This window comes from Microcaecilia unicolor, chromosome 4 (assembly GCF_901765095.1).
Source record: "Microcaecilia unicolor chromosome 4, aMicUni1.1, whole genome shotgun sequence".
Classification (NCBI taxonomy): domain Eukaryota; kingdom Metazoa; phylum Chordata; class Amphibia; order Gymnophiona; family Siphonopidae; genus Microcaecilia; species Microcaecilia unicolor.
The window spans coordinates 18133266-18154153 of record NC_044034.1 but is presented as its reverse complement, the minus strand read 5'-3'; the positions used below and the strand labels follow the sequence as shown (position 1 = coordinate 18154153).

Genomic DNA, 20888 nt, shown 5'->3' with positions numbered 1-20888 from the left:
GTTTTTCTCCCATAGATTTCCGAAATCTTGGATCCGAATTTATGGACTTGAGTATTGTTTTCTTTTGAAAATGTGAAGAATTTTCTTTCACCTTTTTCTTTTTCTTGATATTAGGTTTGAATATGTTATTGATAAACGGATACTTTCCTAAACAAGATGCTTTCTTGTAATAAGTTTAACAATATAAATAAATTAATTAATTAAAAAAAATGCTAAACACAATTATCTTCTTCCAAAAGATGGAATTTCAGTTGCAATTAGCCCCAGTCCCAAGTACATACTTACTCTTGTGAAAGTATTTTGGGTTATTTAGTGGCGTAGCTACAGGTGGGCCTGGGTGGGCCAGGGCCCACCCACTTAGGGCTCAGGCCCACTCAACAGTAGCACACGTTTAGTGGTAGCTGGTGGAGATCCCAAGCTCTATCTGCTGAAGACTTCCCCCTCATGGTAAGCCAAGGTGGAAAGAAGCGTTTTCTTGCCAGCTGAGATATTTTTATGGTGGGGGGGGAGGGGGGGGAGAACACGTGGTGCCCACCCACTTCTTGCCTAGGCCCACCCAAAATCTGTTGTCTGGCTATGCCCCTGATTAGAAGGCATAAGACTGGAAATGGGTTTGCACGTATGCACGTACTTTTGAAAAGTCAAATAGGAAAATTTGTAAGCGCCAAACAGCAGGTGTAAAAGTGTGCAAATAGATTTCCCACGGCAATATTCACTAACTAGTAAAAAAGGCCCGTTTCTGTTTTGAAGGAAATGGGCGCTAGAAATGGGTATTTTTTAGTGTGTTTTTGGTAATCATACAGTTGTTAGTAAAGTATTATAATGAGAAGGAATAATTGTTAAATTTGTAAATCATTCCAAGCCCCTCCCCCCCTTTCTCCCCCTCCAGCCACCCATGTCCAGCGACCTTTCCCTCCCCCCCAGGCGCATCACCCAAGCCCCTACCCCCCCCCCCCCCCGGGCACATCAACCGCCTCGCTACCCGCAACCCCCAATAGTAACGATGTCCGGCCGCTGCTGCTTCTCATGTTGAGCAGCAGCGGCCGGTACAAAAAAAAGAAAAAGAAATTACAACCTGAAAAACGCGGCTCCGTAGACAGCCATCTGGCATTGGCTGTCGTCTCTGCAGCCGCTCCTCCTCTCCCCTCTGACGCCGCTGCTCTCCTCCAGGGTCTTCCTCCAGGGGCAGTGACGTGCAGGGGAGAGGAAAAGCGGCTGCAGAGACGACAGCCAATGCCAGATGGCTGTCTATGGAGCCACGCTTTTCAGGTTGTTTTTTTGGGGGGGGGATTTTTTCTTTTTGTACCGGCCACTGCTGCTCAACAGGAGAAGCAGCAGCGGCCGGACAGCGTTACTATTAGGGGTTGTGGGTGGCGAGGGGATTGATGTGCCCGGGGGGGGAGGGGTAGGGTCTTGGGTGATGCGCCGAGGGGGGGGGGGAGGAGAGGGTCGCTGGACATGGGTGGCTGGAGGGGGAGAAAGAGGGGAGAGGGGCTTGGGTGATGCACCGGGGGGCAGAGGCTTTGGTGATGCGCCGGGGGGGGGGGGGGGGTAGGGACTTGGGTGATGCGCCGAGGGGGGGCACTGACAGCTGATTCTTAGGCAGGGGGAGGAGTAGGGAAACACGCTTTGTGTGTTTCCCTACTCCTCCCCCTGCCTGGCTCGCGGTTTGGCAGGGGAGGGGCTTGGGTGATGTGCCGAGGGGGGGCACTGACAGCTGATTCCTAGGCAGGGGGAGGAGTAGGGAAGCCCTGCCTGGGTCGCTGTTTCCTTTTGGATTCTCTCAGCAGTGTCATTGTGACGTCACTGATCTACGGACGGAAGCTCACCACCTCCAAGGGATCCACGGTCCCAGGCAGCTTCAGAACGTTGGAGGTGAGAATTATTATATAGGATATGGGCGGTTATAAAATGATCAAGCCATTTACCCTAAAAAATTGGCTGGAAATGTCCCTCCTCTGCCTGGCGAGGAGTGTAACATAACAACATAAGAAAAGATATAGAGGAATTAGAGAAGATACAAAGAAGATTGACCAAAATGATTAAGGGAATCCTCCATATGAGTAAAGGCTACTGCAGTTAGGGCTTTTCAGCTTGGAGAAGAGGCTGAGGGGGAAGATGATAGAGGTCTATAAAATGTTGAGTGCAGTGGAACAGGTAAATGTGAATTCATTGTATTTATTTATTTATTAGGATTTATTTACCGCTATTTTGAAGGAATTCACACAAGGCGGTGTACAGCAAGAATAAATCAAATATAAGCAATAGACAATTACAGCAGTAAAAATATTCAAACGACAATACAAAGCATGGCGTGGAGGGGCATAATCGAACGGAGTGCCCAAGTTTTCCTGAGGGCGTCCTCGCAGGACGTCCCCATGAAGGGGCGGGGAAACTCGTATTATCGAAACAAGATGGGCGTTATCAGGGACTGGAATCACTGCCCCCAGTTCTTGTAAGGTGTGAAGAGTAGAATGAATGGCTTTTTTGAGCAAGGCTCTGCATGGGGACGCCAAGAACAAATCTGTGATTTGAGAGGAGAATTCTAACTTGTAATATCCAGAACCCATTGGTCTGACGTTAACTTGGCCCACTCTTTGTAAAAACGGGAAAAGTGACCTCCTATCACTTCTGACAAAGAGTGGACCGGTACCCTATCATTGTGAGGGGCAAAAGGCCAGTCCAGTTCAAAGTATCAGAATTTAATAAGGAGGCAGAGATTTAAAGTATATCTATAGGAAAGCAACAATACAAGACATGTAAACTTGGCTTAGCTTGGACAGAGAAGACTGCTTAGGCATAGTTAAAGGGGTTTTGGGGGAAGCAGTGCACCGCAAATGCTTCATGTATGTTTGTAGAATTGGCTTCCTTCCACCACTGTCAATACGACCTTCCTACCAATTTTCTTCTAAACTAAGCAGGCAAACTAGGCCTATAAAAGGGTTGACTCGAAGACAGTATTTAGTTGTACAAGGCAGATTTATAAAAATGATGGTGAGGAGATGATCTTCCATTGAAGTGGGGATGGTTCAAGAATAGTCTCAAACTACAGCAGGACAGATTTAGATCTTTCTGACTACAACTAAAACCAACTGACTAGGAAGATGGCAGAATCTTCATCAATGGAGCAGAGCCAATCTGGCACAATAGGCCTTGAGCAAAAAAGATACATTACCTTCCATCACACGAGCCTATTATATCTGGAATTTTAAGGGGACGGAAGGGAATCCCCCTGTGATGAGGGAAGGAATGAACCTTACTTCTTTCCTGGAAAGCTCACTGGAGATCATTACTCAGAGGTCAACGATGCTGGTCACTTTTGTGCTGGAGCCAGATCGGAATGCTGAATTAAGACATTTAGAAAATCTGTTTATGGGCTCAAAAGTCCGAATATTCCCTGATCTCTCAAAGCCGACACAGGTGCGCCGCAGGGCATTTTTAGACCTGCGACCCAGAGTTGTGGCATTGGGAGCAAATTTTGTATTACGTTTTCCATGTATTTGTAATGTAATGCTTGAGGCTAAGCAATTTCAGTTTGTGGAACCTAAACAGCGTAAAGAATTTCCAGATGCTAGAGTTGATGTGAATGTTGTATGCCTTCCCTAAATAGCAGGCTGGGGTCTGTAAACAGAGGTAGCAACTGTATGTAATATATTTTGCCTCATTTCTATTAGATTTTTGTAATCTTGGAATCAATATTTTCTTAGATTTGTGGACGGAAGGCCATATTTTTCTCTTCCTTAATTTATTTAGTTATTTCCTGTAATATGAATGCCGATTGCATATTCACATTGTTTTGTCATATATTATAAAATGTTAATAAATAAAAAAATAAAAAAAAGAAAGTAGGAATGGATAATGACCAACCACAAGCAGATCACAAGAAGTGTCTGAGGATGTGAATTAAAAATTTATTATTAAAATACCTTAATAGTTGACAAAAAAGGACCTGACACGGGACCATGTTTTGGTAGACCACCGCCTGTCTCAGGGGTCATAAAATCTTTGTCTATGTTAAAAATGGGTCCTACAATGTGAATGCAGGGCCGGTCTTAGGCAGGGGCCTCCACACTTCCAGGGGGCCCCACAGCGCTCCCTCCCGCTCCCTGCTATTGACAAAATCTGACTCTTTGCCTCTCCTCCCCTGAGCCGCAGGGTGCCCTCCTGGCACATACCTGAAGCTATCCGGGTGGTCTAGTGGAGTCTTTGGGTCAGGAAAGATCCCCAGTCTTTCCTGCCCGCTGCCGGCGCTGAACCTCTTGCTTCTGCATCGCTCTTTAAAAATGGCTGTCGAGACTTCCAGCGGTGGCCTCGTGAGACTTCCGCTGAAGTATTGGCAGTCTCGGCAGCCATTTTAAAGAAGATACAGCAGCAAGAGGGTCAGCGCTGGCAGTGGGCAGGAAAGAATGGGGATCTGCCTTCCCCAAAGACTGCACTAGACCACCAGGGTGGCTTCAGGTATGTGTCGGGAGGGCACCCTGCGGCTCAGGGGAGCGGGGAGGAGGTCTGGAATAGGTGGGTGGGTGGGGAGGGAGGGAGGGAGGGGAGGATACTGTAAAAAGAAAATCAAGGTAATATCTGTGTCATTTGGAGGGGCTGGTTAAAGGAACACCCTAGTATTATATTTGTGTAGAAATGTTTTTTTTTCAGGGCCACTAAACAGACATCATCTTATGAGAATCAGGTGCTCAACATTCAGAAGTTTCTATCTATTTATGGCATTTTAGCCCACATTAAACATGAATTAGATTGAAACCTGGGAGCATTTAAAATCTTTTTTTGTTTCCTGTGCCTATATCAAAAGAAAAAAAGATGGCATGTGGGAACTTGCTCCTTTTGCTTTGTGGAATGCTGTGGTATATTATAAAAATGCACTTGCTGTTTTTTTTTTATTATTATTACTATTTCACAGAGAAGGTATTGATTAATGAGGGAAGGGTTTCCTTCGTGCAGAACTGTCCAGAGTCAGTCTAAATGTGCCAACATTGTCCAGTTCAGCACACTATCAGCAGGCCAAGTTCATACAAATTTAATTATGCTCAGTGGAAAATAAATCTATTGGCTCAGGCTGCTTGCTATGTGACTATTCAATCATTGTTTCATTATTGCTAACAAGTATTACATATTAAGGGCATTTGTTTTAATTCGTTTATCCAGTCCTTACATGCACATGGTTTTGCTGTTTAAACCCAAAGGTTTCCTATGACAGCATTGGGCTTATTTGAATTAGTTTTTCTGTACAAGTTTTGCTTGATTTGTCTTTATTTGAAATTAAAAAAAAATGTTTAAAACACATCTTGTCAACAAGGGGTGGGGGCAGGGGGGGCCCACCGAACTGGTCTGCACAGGGCTCCGCAATTGCTAAGACCGGACTTGCATGAATATGCTTAATAAACCATTCAGTATTCCTGCGGTATAGCAGGTAAAGCCTAAAAAGCTCTCAAACCAAGCCCAAATCCAGATTCAGGCTCGTTTTGAATTTGTTATCTGTACCTTCTATACCGCGAGAATACTGAAGGGTTTATTAAGCGCATTCACCTCAGTAGGACTCATTTTTAACATAGACAAAGATTTTAAGACCCCTGAGGCAGGTGGTGGTCTGCCGAAACATGGTCCCATGTCAGGTCCTTTTTTGTCATCTGTTAAGGCGTTTTTATAATAAAGTTTTAAATCACATCCTCGGACACCTCTTGAGATCTGCTTCTAGTTGGTCATTATCCATCCCTACTTTCTTTTTTGAGGTTGGTTTCCTTTGTAGGGACTGGTTTTCTGTTTTTTTTTTGTTTTACAATAGGTCTTGTGCAGAGGCAGATGGACGGGTGAGATGATGTCTTGAGGTCGTTATCATTGCGTTTGATTGTATTCAGCCTTACCTTCCATTTTTATAGGTAATGTTAGGGCTTTTGAAATCCTGCGTTGAACATCCTAAAAATATGAGAGGAAAGTTGCAGATGAGAGCAATGAATAGTCCTACGGTGCACAGCGCCGAGCACTCTTTCAGAGACATACGGAACCTCCTCATGATAACTCCCCCTGCAACTATTCCAATCATCGCTCCAGGAATATTCACAGCTCCTAAACATTAAAAAGAAACCAAAGGTTAAAGTAGTATATTGTGGCAACATTAAAGAGGCTATTCCATCTGTGTTTCATCGGCTTATTATGTTCCCTCACGGAATGAGTGAGAATCAAATTTGATGACCAAAAAGATGTTTCTCAAATTTTGGGGTAATTTTTATTTATTTATAGGAATATTTATATCCCACAATTTTCTAATATATGTCAGTCCAATGTGGCTTAGAAAACTAAAACCGGAACATTGTTTCAAAGTTACTTACAAAGCTAAAAATTGGGCACCAAAGGCCTATATGACTCAAGTAATACAGCAAGAATATTCTAGTTAGCCACATCTAGGGTTACCATATGTCCGGATGTACCCGGACATGACCTCTTTTTGAGGGCATGTCCGGACAACCGGGCAGGTTTTCCCAATCTGCCCGTTTGTCCGGATTTCTTTACATACACAAAACATAAAATACAGTTAGAAAACCCAAAACACAGCAACCCAACCTTTCATACAAAATGTTTTCGAGTGAAGAATCTTGTCCTAAGTGCCTGGGTCCAATCAAGCCCCATTGCAACAGTAAGTTAGTTCAGAGTCAAATAGAACCTACCTATGATCAGGTTTGCGATGGATGCTGTAATAGTGAACTGTCGTTCCAAGAACTTGGCCATGAATGTGGCTAACCCCGTTACCATGCATGTCAGACTGAGTTGACCCAGAACTATTAGAACACAGACTGGTTGCCTTATGTTTCTGAATAAAACCTGAGGGAAGGCTGAAACAAAGAGGAAAAAGAACGCTTAATGATATAAAATGATTTTAAGGTAGAAATTTAAATAGTTCTGATAATTTGGTTAGGTAGAACCAGGGCTTTTTTTGAGGGGGTACTTGGGGGGGGGGGGGGTACTGAGTACCGGCACCTTTTCTACTGTCTGCTAAACTTGACCCATGGTTCTTGTATTTTAATGAAAGAGCTCAGGTTCTACATCCAAATTCTGCCTTGTCATAGATTCTATGACTGGTTGCAGGGGTCCTGGCTATTGTGGGGTGAGTCCCTCAATGATCACTCCACCCCTGAAGGGTGGCCTGGCATTTGAGTACTGGCAACTTTGTTGCTAGACAAAATGCACTGGGTCGAACAATTACTCGATAATGCAATGGCTGTATATATACTAGTAATACTGATAACTCATACATGATGCCTTTTCATGCAAAAATGGTCAGCAGCTGTGGATGACCACCTGTTTTCAATGCAGTCACTAATTTCAATATAGCTGGCTGTACACATTAAATAAAGTGCCCATTTCTTAAAGAATGTAATTGTAATCAAAATTAATTTATAAAGCCACAGAGTCAGTGGGCAGCGATATAATCCTTACGAGATTTTTGTTCTCTGCTTGTGAGAATGGTACACTATCGGGCTCATTTTTGAAAGAGAAGGACACCCATCTTTCAACACAAATCGGAAGATGGGCGTCCTTCTCCCAGGGCCGTCCAAATCAGTATAATCGAAAGCCGATTTTGGACGTCCCCAACTGTTTTCCATTGCAGGGACAGCCAAAGTTAAAGGGGGCATATCGGAGGTGTAGCAAAGGCGGGTCTTGGGCGTGCCTAACACATGGACGTCCTCGACCCATAATGGAAAAAAAGGCGTCCCTGACGAGCACTTGGACGACTTTATCTGGTCATGTTTTTCTTACGGCTACGGCACAAAAAGGTGCCCGGAATGACCAGATGACCACTGGAGAGAATTGGGGATGACCTCCCCTTACTCCCCTGGTGGTCACTAACCCCCTCCCATCCTCAAAAATATCTTTCAAAATATTTTTTGCCAGCCTCTATGCCAACCTAAGATGTCATACTCTGGTCCGTGACAGCAGTATGCAGGTCCATGGAGCACTTTTAGTGGGTGCAGTGCACTTCAGACAGGCGGACCCAGGCCCATCCCCCCTACCTGTTACGTTTGTGGAGGAAACAGCGAGGCCTATAAAATCCACCACAAACCCACTGTACCCACATCTAGGTGCCCCCTTCACCCCTTAGGACTATGGTAGTGGTGTACAGTTGTGGGTAGTGGGTTTTAAGGGGGGGGGGGTTGGGGGCTCAGCAGACAAGGTAAGGGAGCTACTGTATGTTCCTGGGAGCATTTTCTGAAGTCCACTGCAGTGCCCCTAGGGTGCCTGGTTGGTGTCCTGGCATGTCAGGGGCACCAGTGCACTACAAATGCTGGGTCCTCCCATGACCAAAGGGCTTGCATTTGGTCATTTCTGAGATAGCCGAAAATCAGAAACGACCAAGTCTAGGGACGACTATCTCTAAGGATGACCAAAATTTCAAGATTTCGGCGTCCCCGACCGTATTATCGAAACGAAAGAGGGACGTCCATCTTGTTTCGATAATACGAGTTTCCCCGCCCCTCCATCGGGACGTTTTGCGAGGACGTCCTCAACAAAACTTGGACGTCCTTTTCGATTATGCCCCTCCACGTGGGGAGGAGGGGAGGGAGCGGGGAGATTTTAAAAGAATTAATTTAGATTTTAATGTTATGATATATAAGCCAAAGCTAATCAGGCATATAATTTTATGTTAGTAGAGCATTTAGATATATCTTATAATAGAGACAATCAGGCATTTCCTATTCCAGTTTGTTGGGGAAGAAAGAACTATTTATACTGAAAGAACAGTAGATATTTTTATTGGAGAACAAAAAGGAAACAAAATAGTGGCTATATATCCAGACAGGAGATATCATTAGCTGGTAATAATATTGGGAATATATTGGAACAGTTGTTTAACATAGGCTTTCAAATGTAGTTTTAAACAAAATGACTTTGATTCTTGTGACTGTGAGCAAGTCATTTAACCCTCCATTGCCCCTGCTACAAAATAAGTACCTGAATATATGTAAATCGCTTTGAATTTAGTTGCAAAAACCTCAGAAAGGTGGTATATCAAGTCCCATTTCCCTTTCCCTATTGGAGATTCTACATGGAATGTTGAAACTATTTGTAGATTCTACATGGAATGTTGCTACTATTGGAGATTCTAGATGGAATGTTGCTACTATTGAGATTCTGTTGCTACTATTTGAGATTCTACATGGAATGATTGCTACTATTTGAGATTCTGGAATGTTGCTACTATTTGAAGATTCTACATGGAACGTTGCTAGTATTGGAGATTCTAGATGGAATGTTGCTACTATTGAGATTCTGTTGCTACTATTTGAGATTATACATGGGATGTTGCTATTCAACTAGCAACATTCCATGTAGAAGCCTGCCCTTGCAAATCAGCAACGCGGCCGCGCAGGCTTCTGTTTCTGTGAGTCTGACGTCCTGCACGTACCTGCAGGACTCACAGAAACAGAAGACTGCGCGGCCGCATTGCTGATCTGCAAGGGCAGGCTTCTAGATGGAATGTTGCTAGTGGAGGAGTAGTCTAGTGGCTAGTGCAGTGGACTTTGATCCTGGGGAACTGAGTTCGTATTTCTACTGCAGCTCCTTATGACTCTGGGCAAGTCACTTAACCCTCCATTGCCCCTGGTACAAAATAAGTACCTGAATATATCTAAACCGCTTTGAATGTAGTTGCAAAATACCACAGCAAGGCGGTATATCAAGTCCTATTTCCCTTTCCCCCTTCCCTACTGCCGGAGGCCCTGCCAGCAGCGGTAAAAGGAGGCCTTGGCGCATGTTTGAAATTAAAGAGACTTGGATGATATGACTGATGAAGAGGCAGACAAGCCAAGGGTTGAGTGGCTCTTGTGAAAACAGTCACCACTGAGGTCATTTAATCATTAAGGCTTTTATTAGTTGCTGGTTTTGAATAACTTCTGAAATATGTTTAGCATTGGCCATCTAGATAGTATGTGTTAAGTGCATGAGATAGTGTTAAAAATTTTTTTTTATGACCTATTAATTGAATCTACTATATTTAGCCAAATGCATTCATTCCCCTTCAGAAATGGGGAATACACGTATGGATTTCAGTTCTGCCCAAGCCCTGCCCAAACCATGTTACCTGGGAAATAAATACTGAATTTCTAAAATCTGGTTTTCTACATGTATCTGAGATAAACATGTAGATCACAAATATGGCTTCTAAATTACAGTCCATAATATCAAAATTGTCAACATTTGCAAACAACATGGGATTTCCCCTTCATGACCTTTTGCATTCCACCATGCCTGAGTTGACTAGAGGGATTATAAATCACTCTAAATGAGCATTTCTCTTTTACACTTGACATTTCTCAATTTTTCTTCATTTTTTTCTTGGAACACAAAGTTCTTCCACTGTTTCAGGGACCTTTGTGATTCAGTTTCTTAGAGGAAAATATATTCTTATTACCGAAGACACCGTCAATGATAGCAAAAATGATACTAGTCAACCACCCTGTCAAAAGTCCCCTTCCCACAATAAATCCACTCACTCCTCCCCCTATGACCAAAATTCCCAAAAGTCAAAAGAACTAATTCGGAAGAGTATGCAGATATGTAGTCCATAGCTTAAAGAATCTGTTGGCTCTGTGCCCTCGAGTGCCTACTGACAATCTTTCCATCCAAAGGAGTTCATTCATCTGGTTATGCCACTGGGTAAGCGTGGGCAGGGTATCTCAGATCCATGGCAGTAACCAGCGATGCTTTAAAATCAGGGAGGCCTTGCATAGAAACAAGCCAGAAACTCGAGTACCCTCTGCTATGTCAGACTAGGGTTACCATATTTTGTCCTCTGAAAAAGAGGACACATGTCCCACCCCCTGCCCCGCCCATGCCCCCGTCACATATTCCCCTCCCCCCGGGTCACACATTCCCCTCCCCTGCCCCCCGTCACCCTCCCTCCCCTGGGTCACCTCCCCTCCCTTTACTTACTATCTACTGCCCTGGTGGTCTAGTGACCTCTTTGGGGCAGGAAAGAGCCCCCTCTTTCCTGCCCGGAGATCTGTCCTTGCCCTGCATCCTGTTGCAGTGACGGTCTCGGGATTCAAAATGGCCACCGAGAGTTGAAGTCTCGCGAGGCCGCTTCAACTCTCGGTGGCCATTTTGAATCCCGAGACCATTACAGCAACAGGATGCAGGGCAAGGGCAGAGCTCCGGGCAGGAAAGAGGGGGCTCTTTCCTGCCCCGAAGGGGTCACTAGACCACCAGGGCAGTAGATAGTAAGTAAGGAAAGGGGACAAATGGGCAGACTGGCAAAACCAGTCCGGACATTTCCTCAAAAAAGAGGACATGTCCGGGTAAATTCGGACGTATGGTAACCCTATGTCAGACACATCATCAGGTAACCAATGTCCAGGGGTCACCTCCCAACAGTGAGCATAAAGGCTACCCAGAAGAGTCCAAACATCTTTCCAAAATTGACAGATGCTTGGATAGTCCCATATATAATGTCTATAAGAAGCATTGGTGGCTCCACATTTCAGACAAGTCCCATCAGTGTCTTATTTGGAATGATGTCTATATCCATAGGCGCCCGGTATAAGAGGCTTGGAGAGGCTAAGCCTCCCCTGCTGTGCTCTGAGGGGTTTAAATTGTTGATTTACCTCCATCCTCACAGCAGGAGCTGCAGTGAAAGCCCTCTAGCCTTGTGTAACCAATTGTAGAAATTGGTTTATGGTTTGTTTACCTTACTGCTGGGAGAGCAGGGGGGGGGCGGGGGTTGGCTGGGTTGCCAGGGAGATATTTAACGAGGATGACTTCCTGACCTGCACTGAGAACAGATAGCAGCAGAATCGGACAACCAGACAACAAAGGTAGAAAAGATCATTTTATTTTCATTATAGTGTTTGGAATATGCCCACTTTGAGAATCAGGTGCTCAACATTAAAAGTTTATATTTATTTACTTATTTATGGCATTTTATCCCACATTAAACATGAATTAGGGTGTTTTGTGGCTCTACATGAGAATTGTGATGATATGATCCCTTGTTTCATATTGTTGACGGTCTGCATTTTCCGTATGGGTGGTATATTGGTATATTAGGTTCTGCCAGTGTAATATTTATGGTACAGTAAGGTTCTGAGTGTGTTTTTGGACAAAGTTGTGCATAGTGTTTTGCAGTTGAGCGATTGTGCTTAGAATATGCTTTGAGCAACCACTTTATTCTTTGACATATGATACATATCTAATATCTAAATTTAATAAAGGGTATTAATTGTGACTTTTATTTTTATTTATTTATTTTTTTCTGTGTGTTATCAGACAATTATGGATTTAAGCTCCACCCCTGGCCCCACCCCTAACCCCACCCCCTTTAGCCTCCCCAAACAGTTGGGCCACCGACCGCCTATGTCTATATCAATGCTGAAACAACCCATTCCATGAAACAGACTACGGAGTAGCACACTCATCACGAACTTAGTACAAACTGCTGCTCAATTTTAGATGAAATAATATGAATACTCTTATTATCTAGTATACACCACACTTATTTCTAGCAGTTATACATTTTTATTTACAAGAAATGCTTCTTATGTCTCCCCCCCCACCACCAAAAAAAAGAATATATATTCATGCTTTGTAACTGTTCATGACTCAGGTCATTCCAATGATTTGATTTGTTGATACTTTCAATCCTTAAATGGAAGTCAATATGTAGAGGGGCATTTTCAATATGTCTAAAGCCAATTTAGGACGTTTTGTAGAAAACGTCCAAAAATTCAATAGTGAACATGGACATTTTCAAATCAGAAAAACACCCAACTTTTTGTTTCGAAAATGACCACTTGCTAAACGTTTTGTGCTCAGTGAATCTATCTTTTTGAACCATTTTTGGGAAAAAAAAATGTCCAAGGGAAAACCACACAAAAACAAGCCATTGAGTTATAGGAGGAGACGGCATTCTTAGTAGATTGAATACACAGACATCCCAACAGAGCAGTAGGGCACCCTAGAGAGCATTGCTGTGGACTTCACATGAAAGGTCCCAGGAACACATCTCTTTGTTACCTCTTTATATTGCATGGGGAGCCCTCCAGATCCCATCAAAAACCTACTGAACCCAAGGCAGTGGCCGAAGCTAGAAGGTTGCTAGGCTGTATATAGAGAGAGGTGTGACCAGCAGAAGAAAGGGGGTGTTGATGCCCCTGTATAAGTCGTTGGTGAGGCCCCACCTAGAGTATTGTGTTCAGTTTTGGAGGCCGTATCTTGCGAAGGATGTAAAAAGAATTGAAGCGGTGCAAAGAAAAGCTACGAGAATGCTAAGGGATTTGCGTTACAAGACGTATGAGGAGAGACTTGATGACCTGAAGAAAGGAGAAACAGGGGTGATATGAGCCGGCTTTCGAGTATACCGATTTGGCCGGGTTCAAGAGATGGCCGGCCATCTCCCGATTTGTGCCGGAAGATGGTCCGCGATCTCCTTCGAAAATAAGCAGGTTGGTCATCTAGGACACCTTTTTTTGTGACTTAGTCGTGATTGAAACAGGTCTAGACCAAACCATTTAACTTTTAGCCCCAGACAATTTTGTTTTGTTCCATTATGGCAGAAAAATGTCCAAGTTTGGGAGTGCTCAAATCCCGCCCCCTTGTGATTTTGACACAAGTGCATATAAAGCCGGGTTTCGAAAATAGTGATTTGTGCTACTTTCTGGACATTTTTCTGTTTTGAAAATGAGCCCCAAAATATCCCTTCTGCATTCTAACAGTGCCGTGTCCATGTGCTTGAAAAATCTATATAGACTGAATTCTGAAATCCATAGCAAGATACTGCCCAATTCACTTCGAGACAAATGTAGTAGAAATATAACTTACTTTTAATTAACTCAGCCAAGGAAAGGTTTTCTAAGTCTTGTCTGCTTTTCACTTCACCCTGGAGATCTCTTCCTGTTCTGCTCTCTTTTAGACGCTGCAAAAAAAAAAAAAAAATGTTAATGATTAGTTGCAGAAATAGTACAAGTATGTAGTGTTACCATGTTGGGAAAGGAATGGAAAGTCTGTTATTTGGGAGTTGCAGTTCCATCTTTTAATCTCCAGTTTTCAGCTTTTATTTTTGGCTTTTTTTGTTATGCCACATGCTAAACGCAATGTAGATGATCCCATAAAATCTGTAAGCTACCTACCAGAAGAAAGATATGAGAGTTTGTTTGAAAGCATAGGAAGAGGCATAACCAGTAGAAAAGAGGTGATAATGCCTTCATATAGGTTGTAGCAGGGGCGTAGCCAGACAGCCAATTTTGGGTGGGCCTGAGTCCAAGGTGGGTGGGCATGGAATTCATGCTCCCCCGTCCCTAGCCCCCCTCTGCTCTGATTTGCTCCGCTCTCTGCTCTTTATCCCTCCCTCTACCTGCAAGCCCAAAATATTAAATACCTGAGCAAGAAGGGATATAACCCCCCCCCTCCCCCCAGCTGAAGATTTCCTTGAGCTGATGCCACGGCCAGCAGGCTGTGCATGCATAAAAACTAAGCAGAGGGGCTGATGTTGGTGTCAGTTCGAGGCAAGTTCTGCCAGCTGTGGTTTGAAAGAAGGAAGAAATCTTCAGCTGGTGGGGTTTGAGGATCTCTGCCAGCCATAGGAAGGGTGCCAAAATTTTGGGCGGGCCTGAGTCCAAATAGGGTGGGCCATGGCCCACCCAGGCCCCCCATAGCTACGCCACTGGGTCGTAGTGAGGCTTCACCTAGACGACTGTTGTCCATTCTGGCGGCCATATGTCAGGAAAGATATATAGATAGGCTAGAAAGAGTCCAGAAAAAGACAATCAAAATGATGTGGGATCTGCACCAAAAGTCAAACGGGACTCGAGGACCTAAATATGCCTACCTTAAACAAAGAATCAGAGAAAAATAACAGCAGATAAAGACCATAAGGCCTATCCAGTCTTCCCACTCACTCTACCTGCTCCATTCTACTGTCCCTTCCTCTCCTCAGAGATCCTTTGTGTTTGACCCATTCTTTAATTTAGATACTTCACCATCTCCACTGGGAGACAGGCTCATTTTCGAAAGAGAAGGGCGTCCACCTTTCGACATAAATCGGAAGATGAACATTCTTCTCCCAGGGACGTCCAAATCGGTATAATCAAAACCCGATTTAGGACGTCCCTAACTGCACTCCGTCGCAAGGACAGCCAAAGTTCAAGGGGGCGTGATGGAGGCGGGACTTGGGCGTGCCTAACACTTGGACGTCCTTGACCCATAATCGAAAAAAAAAAACAAGGACGTCCCTGACAAACACTTGGACGTTTTCACCCGGACCTGTTTTTCTTACGACTAAGGCACAAAAAGGTGCCCGAAATGACCAGATGACCACCGAAGAGAATTGAGGATGACCTCCCGTTACTCCCCCAGTGGTCACTAACCCCTTCCCACCCTCAAAAAACATCTTTAAACATATGTCGTGCCAGCCTCTATGCCAGCCTCAGGTCCGTGACAGCAGTATGCAGGTCCATGAAGCAGTTTTAGTGGGTGCAGTGCACTTCAGACAGGCGGCCCCAGCCTCATCCTCCCCCTACCTGTTACGTTTGTGGAGGAAACAGCGAGCCCTCCAAAACCCACCACAAACCCACTGTACCCACATCCAGGTGCCCCCCTTCACCCATAAGGGCTATGGTAGTGGTATACAGTTGGGGGTAGTCAGTTTTGGAGGGGGGTTGCGGGGGCTCAGCACACAAGGTAAGGGAGCTATGTACCTGGGAGCAATTATGAAGTCCACTGCACTGCCCCCTAGGGTGTCCTGGCATGTCAGGGGGACCAGTGCACTACAAATGCTTGCTCCTCCCACGACCAAATGGCTTGCATTTGGATCGTTTTTGACATGGATGTGTTTGGTTTCGAAAATCGCCGAAAATCAGAATCATCCATGTCTAGGGACGTCCAAATCTAGGGACAGCTAAATTTAAGGATTTGGACATCCCTGACGGTATTTTCGAAACGAAAGATGGACACCCATCTTGTTTCGAAAATACGGGTTTCCCCGCCCCTAGATTTCACCATTTGAAAATGCCCCTCCAAATCATGCATCTACCAACTTTACTACAAAGCAATATTTCCTCAGATTGCTCCTAAGTCTACCACCTTTCCCTCTCATCAAACGACTATCATCCTATAAAGGGGCCTGTTTCTTTTACATTTGTACCTTTGGGGATATTTAAATGCCTTTATCATATCTGCCCTTCCTTCCTTTGAAGACAGAAGAAATGGGAATATGATAGAGATTTTTAAATATCTGATAGGTACAAAATAATGCATAAGAAGAGAACCTTTTTCATAAAAAAGGAGCGTGCCCTTCCGGAGGTGATGGAGACAAAAACAATAAGGGAATTTGAAAAAGTTTGGGATAAACACAGAGCTCCCTAGTAATAATAAGATGGTAATTAAGCACTGGGATAACCTGGGCAGGGTGATTCTAAAAGCTAGGCACCCGAATTTATGTGCCCCTTGTGAGCTGTCTTATATTAGGCCACTTGGCTATGTAGGTGCCAGAACTGACCATGTTTTAGTTGGGCAATCTGTGAGGATATTCAGTGTCACTCTTCAGTTAAATGCTGCTGAATACTACTACTACTACTTAACATTTCTAGAGCGCTACTAGGGTTACGCAGCGCTGTACAATTTAACAAAGAGAGACAGTCCCTGCTCAAAGAGCTTACAATCTAATAGACAAGTGAACGGTCGGTCCGATCGGGGCAGTCAAATTGGGGCAGTCTGGATTCACTGAACGGTAAGGGTTAGGTGCCGAACGCAGCATTGAAGAGGTGGGCTTTATCCCCCACTTAGGTGGCAGGAAGTGTTTTAAGTGGGCAGGAGAGGCTCCCGCCCACTTAAATTGCTTTGAATATCGGCCCCATTATATTTACGTTGCTCTACCCCTGATTTAAATTGCTTTCTGAGCATTCCCCCCTATCAAGAGTACAAAATTGGTACTACTATTCCTAAGCCTACATGTTCCTATACTAGCATCAGTATATTAAATGATTGTCACCATAAATACGTCACCATATTTATCCCTTTTAAATCTAATTTATCTGAAATCTCCGATAAAATAAATACAGGCATGACCACTCTAACCTCTTGGGCCAATGCTTTTAAGATGAAATTAAAGAGAAAACACAGTGTCTAGTCCTCTCATCTCAACACTCTCCACTCCTCCCAACTACTCTTAGCACCCCAGAGATTAAACTCCCCATATCAGACAACCTGAAAATCCTTGGAGTAACGATTGATAGCCATTTATCATTTGAAAACCATGCTAAATCCACTACTAAGAAAATGTTCAACATAATGATTTTGAAACGGGTGAAATCTTATCTTCCCTTGGACACCTTCCGGAACCTAGTGCAATCCACTGTACTTACACACGCAGATTACTGCAACAGTGTTTTTTAAGGATGTAAGTCCCTAATATTGAAAAAGCTCCAGACTACCCAAAACACGGCAGCCAGACTTATTTTTGGCAGGTCAAGATTCGATAGAGCAACACCTCTTTGAGAGAAGCTTCACTGGCTCCCCATCAGAGAAAGAAAAAATTTTAAAGTTTACACACTCATTCACAAGATAATACATGGAGAAGCCCCTATCTACATGAATAACCTTATCGACCTCCCAACCAGAAATAGTTTGACATCTTCCCATACTTACCTTAATTTACACCTTCCCAAGTGCAAAGGTATCAAGTACAGATCCTCCTATGCATCCAATTTTTCCTTTTTGGGTAGCCAGCTTTGGAACGCTCTACCAAGACACATCCGAACTATCAACGGCCATTTGTCCTTCAGAAAAGCATTGAAGACCCATCTCTTCAAGAAAGCCTACCTCAATAATTCAACTTAACTAAAGCCTACCCACATGATTCTGTACCGACGATTGCTATACATTGACCATGTCTCCCATTCTCCGTATTGCTACCCCCTATCCTTTCCTCTCCATCCTCCCTACGCCTACCTCCTAACGTTCATTTCTCTCTACACTCAATCCCTCCTATGTTCAATTTACTTATTCGTTAACCCCGTTATTATTACGTTTACTACAATTTGTATAATCTTCTTAAAGACTTTGTAATTCTTTTTACTGTTACTATGTAAGCCGCATTGAGCCTGCTATGTGTGGGAAAGCGCAGGGTACAAATGTAATAAATAAATAAAATTGTTGTTTTGAAATTAATTGTCCTACCTTTCTCCTCTGTTTTACACTGTAGGCAACCAATCCAAAATCTCCTAGAAATAAGCATGGAAGTTAACAAAAAAAAAAAAACAACAACCATAAAATCTAAATTAAAAGTCTAAAATGATTGCCAGGAATACAGCTCCTAAGAAACACTCTTTGTTCCGCTGAAACCAGCTGCCTCACTGCCAGATTTTAGGCCTGTGATACCAATGCCTATTTTCTCATTCTATCTCTATAGAATAAAGCTTAGTAAATCAGGTATTTAATCATTATGACTTTCAACTAGCCCTCATAACAAGAGAAATACCTTTGATCATTTAGGAAGAAAATCCCCTTCACAATCAGGCATAGGAGCCGACTCTGTGGGTGCTGTGGGTGCTTGAGCACCCCCAATATTGAGAATATTGCCGACTCTGTGGGTGCTTGAGCACCCCCAATATTGAGAATATTCCTTGTATGTGTCCAAGGAAGGATTATTTCCACTGGGCTTAGCACCCCCAATAATTTTGAAAAGTTGGCTCCTATGCAATCAGGTATGATACCAAGTGGGATTTTCCAACGGAGTCAGCAAACTGACAGAGACAACATTGAATCAGAAACTCCTTTCTGGTTCCTTATTTCAGCTAATTAACATTGGGGTCTATGCAATGAAACCCATGCTAAAAGTCATATATAACACGCAGAATGCATTGGCTAAATACAGTGAGCATGTTACTTACCATGAGGAATCTAGTGTAAACATGTTAAACCCAGCATGCTCAGTTCTTTCCTCTTTGCGTCTCCTGATTCTTCTAAAGGGTTCACTATGTAAATAAGCCTGGCACAAGAGACTTTACTTATCTGTGCAGAGTGAATAGGGGCAGACTCCAGGACAGAAGGTGAAAGGAGAGCAGAGTTCCAGGAAAGCAGAAAACTGACATGAATGTATTTTGAACCATATATCTTGTTTGTCAGATCTTTAAAAAGCAGCGTGAGATTACATGGTTCAACAGAAGTAGAAACTGGATACCACGAGAGCAGAGGACCGTGTAGCACTAAGTAAGTAAAAAAAAAACAGCAGAAGGAGTAGTGTAGGTAGCGGGGCTCTTCCACAAAATAACAGAAGGACGAGAGACGTAAGAAAGATTTTGTTGATTACATCGCTAGTTGTTCTGTTATTTTCTGGAAGAGCCCCGCTACAGTACCTACACTACTCTTTCTGCTGGTCAAGACAGAAGTAAGCATGGACAGAGTAACCCAGGGAGGTATCAGGATGTCTTGACTTGGAAGAGTTTTGGCATCTGATCATGACCACTAAATACTGCAGGTACTACAAAGGCTGCAGCAACACACAGTCTTCCACTGCCTGAAAGTTCACAGAAATAAGCTGTACAAGACAATTTGTGAGCGTCTCAAGTTCAAGACTACAGTTCAACCTCAAGTCAATGAATGCCTGCAATCATCTTTGGCTGCAATATTGTGGTTAATGATAGCAAATACCTTTGTCCTCTGGCAACCCTACTACTACTTATCATTTCTAAAGCGCTACTAGACGTACGCAGCGCTGTACACTTGAACATGAAGAGACAGTCCCTGCTCCACAGAGCTTACAATCTAATTAGGACAAACAAACAGGACAAATAAGGGATAAGGACAAAGAGTAGCAAGATTCCAGAATCTCAAAGAGTAGCAAGATTCCAGAATCTCAAAGACTACTACTACTTATTTCTATAGCGCTACTAGACGTACGCAGCGCTGTACACTTGAACATGAAGAGACAGTCCCTGCGCCACAGAGCTTACAATCTAATTAGGACAGACAAACAGGACAAATAAGGGATAAGGACAAAGAGTAGCAAGATTCCAGAATCTCAAAGAGTAGCAAGATTCCAGAATCTCAAAGACTACTACTACTTATCATTTCTATAGCGCTACTAGACGTACGCAGCGCTGTACACTTGAACATGAAGAGACAGTCCCTGCGCCACAGAGCTTACAATCTAATTAGGACAAACAAACAGGACAAATAAGGGTTAAGGACAAGGAGTAGCAAGATTCCGGAATCCCAAAGAGTAGGAAGATTCTGTGTAGAATCCTAAAGAGTAGCAAGATTCCGGAATCCCAAAGAGTAGCAAGATTCCAGAATCTCAAAGACTACTACTACTTATCATTTCTATAGCGCTACTAGACGTACGCAGCCCTGTACACTTGAACATGAAGAGACAGTCCCTGCGCCACAGAGCTTACAATCTAATTAGGACAGACAAACAGGACAAACAAGAGCTAATGGAAAATTAAATTAAAGTGAGGATTTGAAGATGGCCAGAGATGGAGTTGACGTACCGGCTCAGGAAGTCTATTCCAGGCATATGGTGCGGCAAGATAAAAGGAACGCTGCTTATTTACCTTGTGCAAATAAAGCCTGTTTTATTTTTGAAGTGCTTAATGTATGTCAACGCATGTCTCATTCTCTGTTCCTCGTCATCTGGTGGTGCCCTTTGAAAGCTTTGTTTCTATATTTGGGGTGCAAGGGCATTGGCTAGTCACTTTCCATTGGAATACTTCCCACTGGAGGAAGGCTCCTGGAGGAAAGGAGAAACAGGGGTGACGTTCAAATATTTGAAAGGTATTAATCTGCAAACGAACCTTTTCCGGAGACAGGAAGGTGGTAGAACTAGAGGACATGAATTGAGGTTGAAGGGGGGCAGACTCAGGAGTAATGTCAGGAAGTATTTTTTCACG

General features: G+C 43.6%; 1 protein-coding gene across 5 annotated transcripts in view; it reads right to left on the bottom strand.

Moving 5' to 3' along the window:
• The window catches only part of SLCO2B1 (solute carrier organic anion transporter family member 2B1), a 208249-nt gene that overhangs the window by 49912 nt on the left and 137449 nt on the right, over positions 1 to 20888 (bottom strand). For all 5 annotated transcript variants that reach the window (XM_030199987.1, XM_030199988.1, XM_030199990.1 and 2 more), the window contains 3 exons: positions 13822 to 13915; positions 6675 to 6839; positions 5874 to 6075 (listed from right to left, as the gene is read on the bottom strand). In XM_030199987.1, coding sequence (XP_030055847.1) covers positions 5874 to 6075; positions 6675 to 6839; positions 13822 to 13915 — 461 coding nt within the window. The remainder of the gene's footprint in view (positions 1 to 5873; positions 6076 to 6674; positions 6840 to 13821; positions 13916 to 20888) is intronic.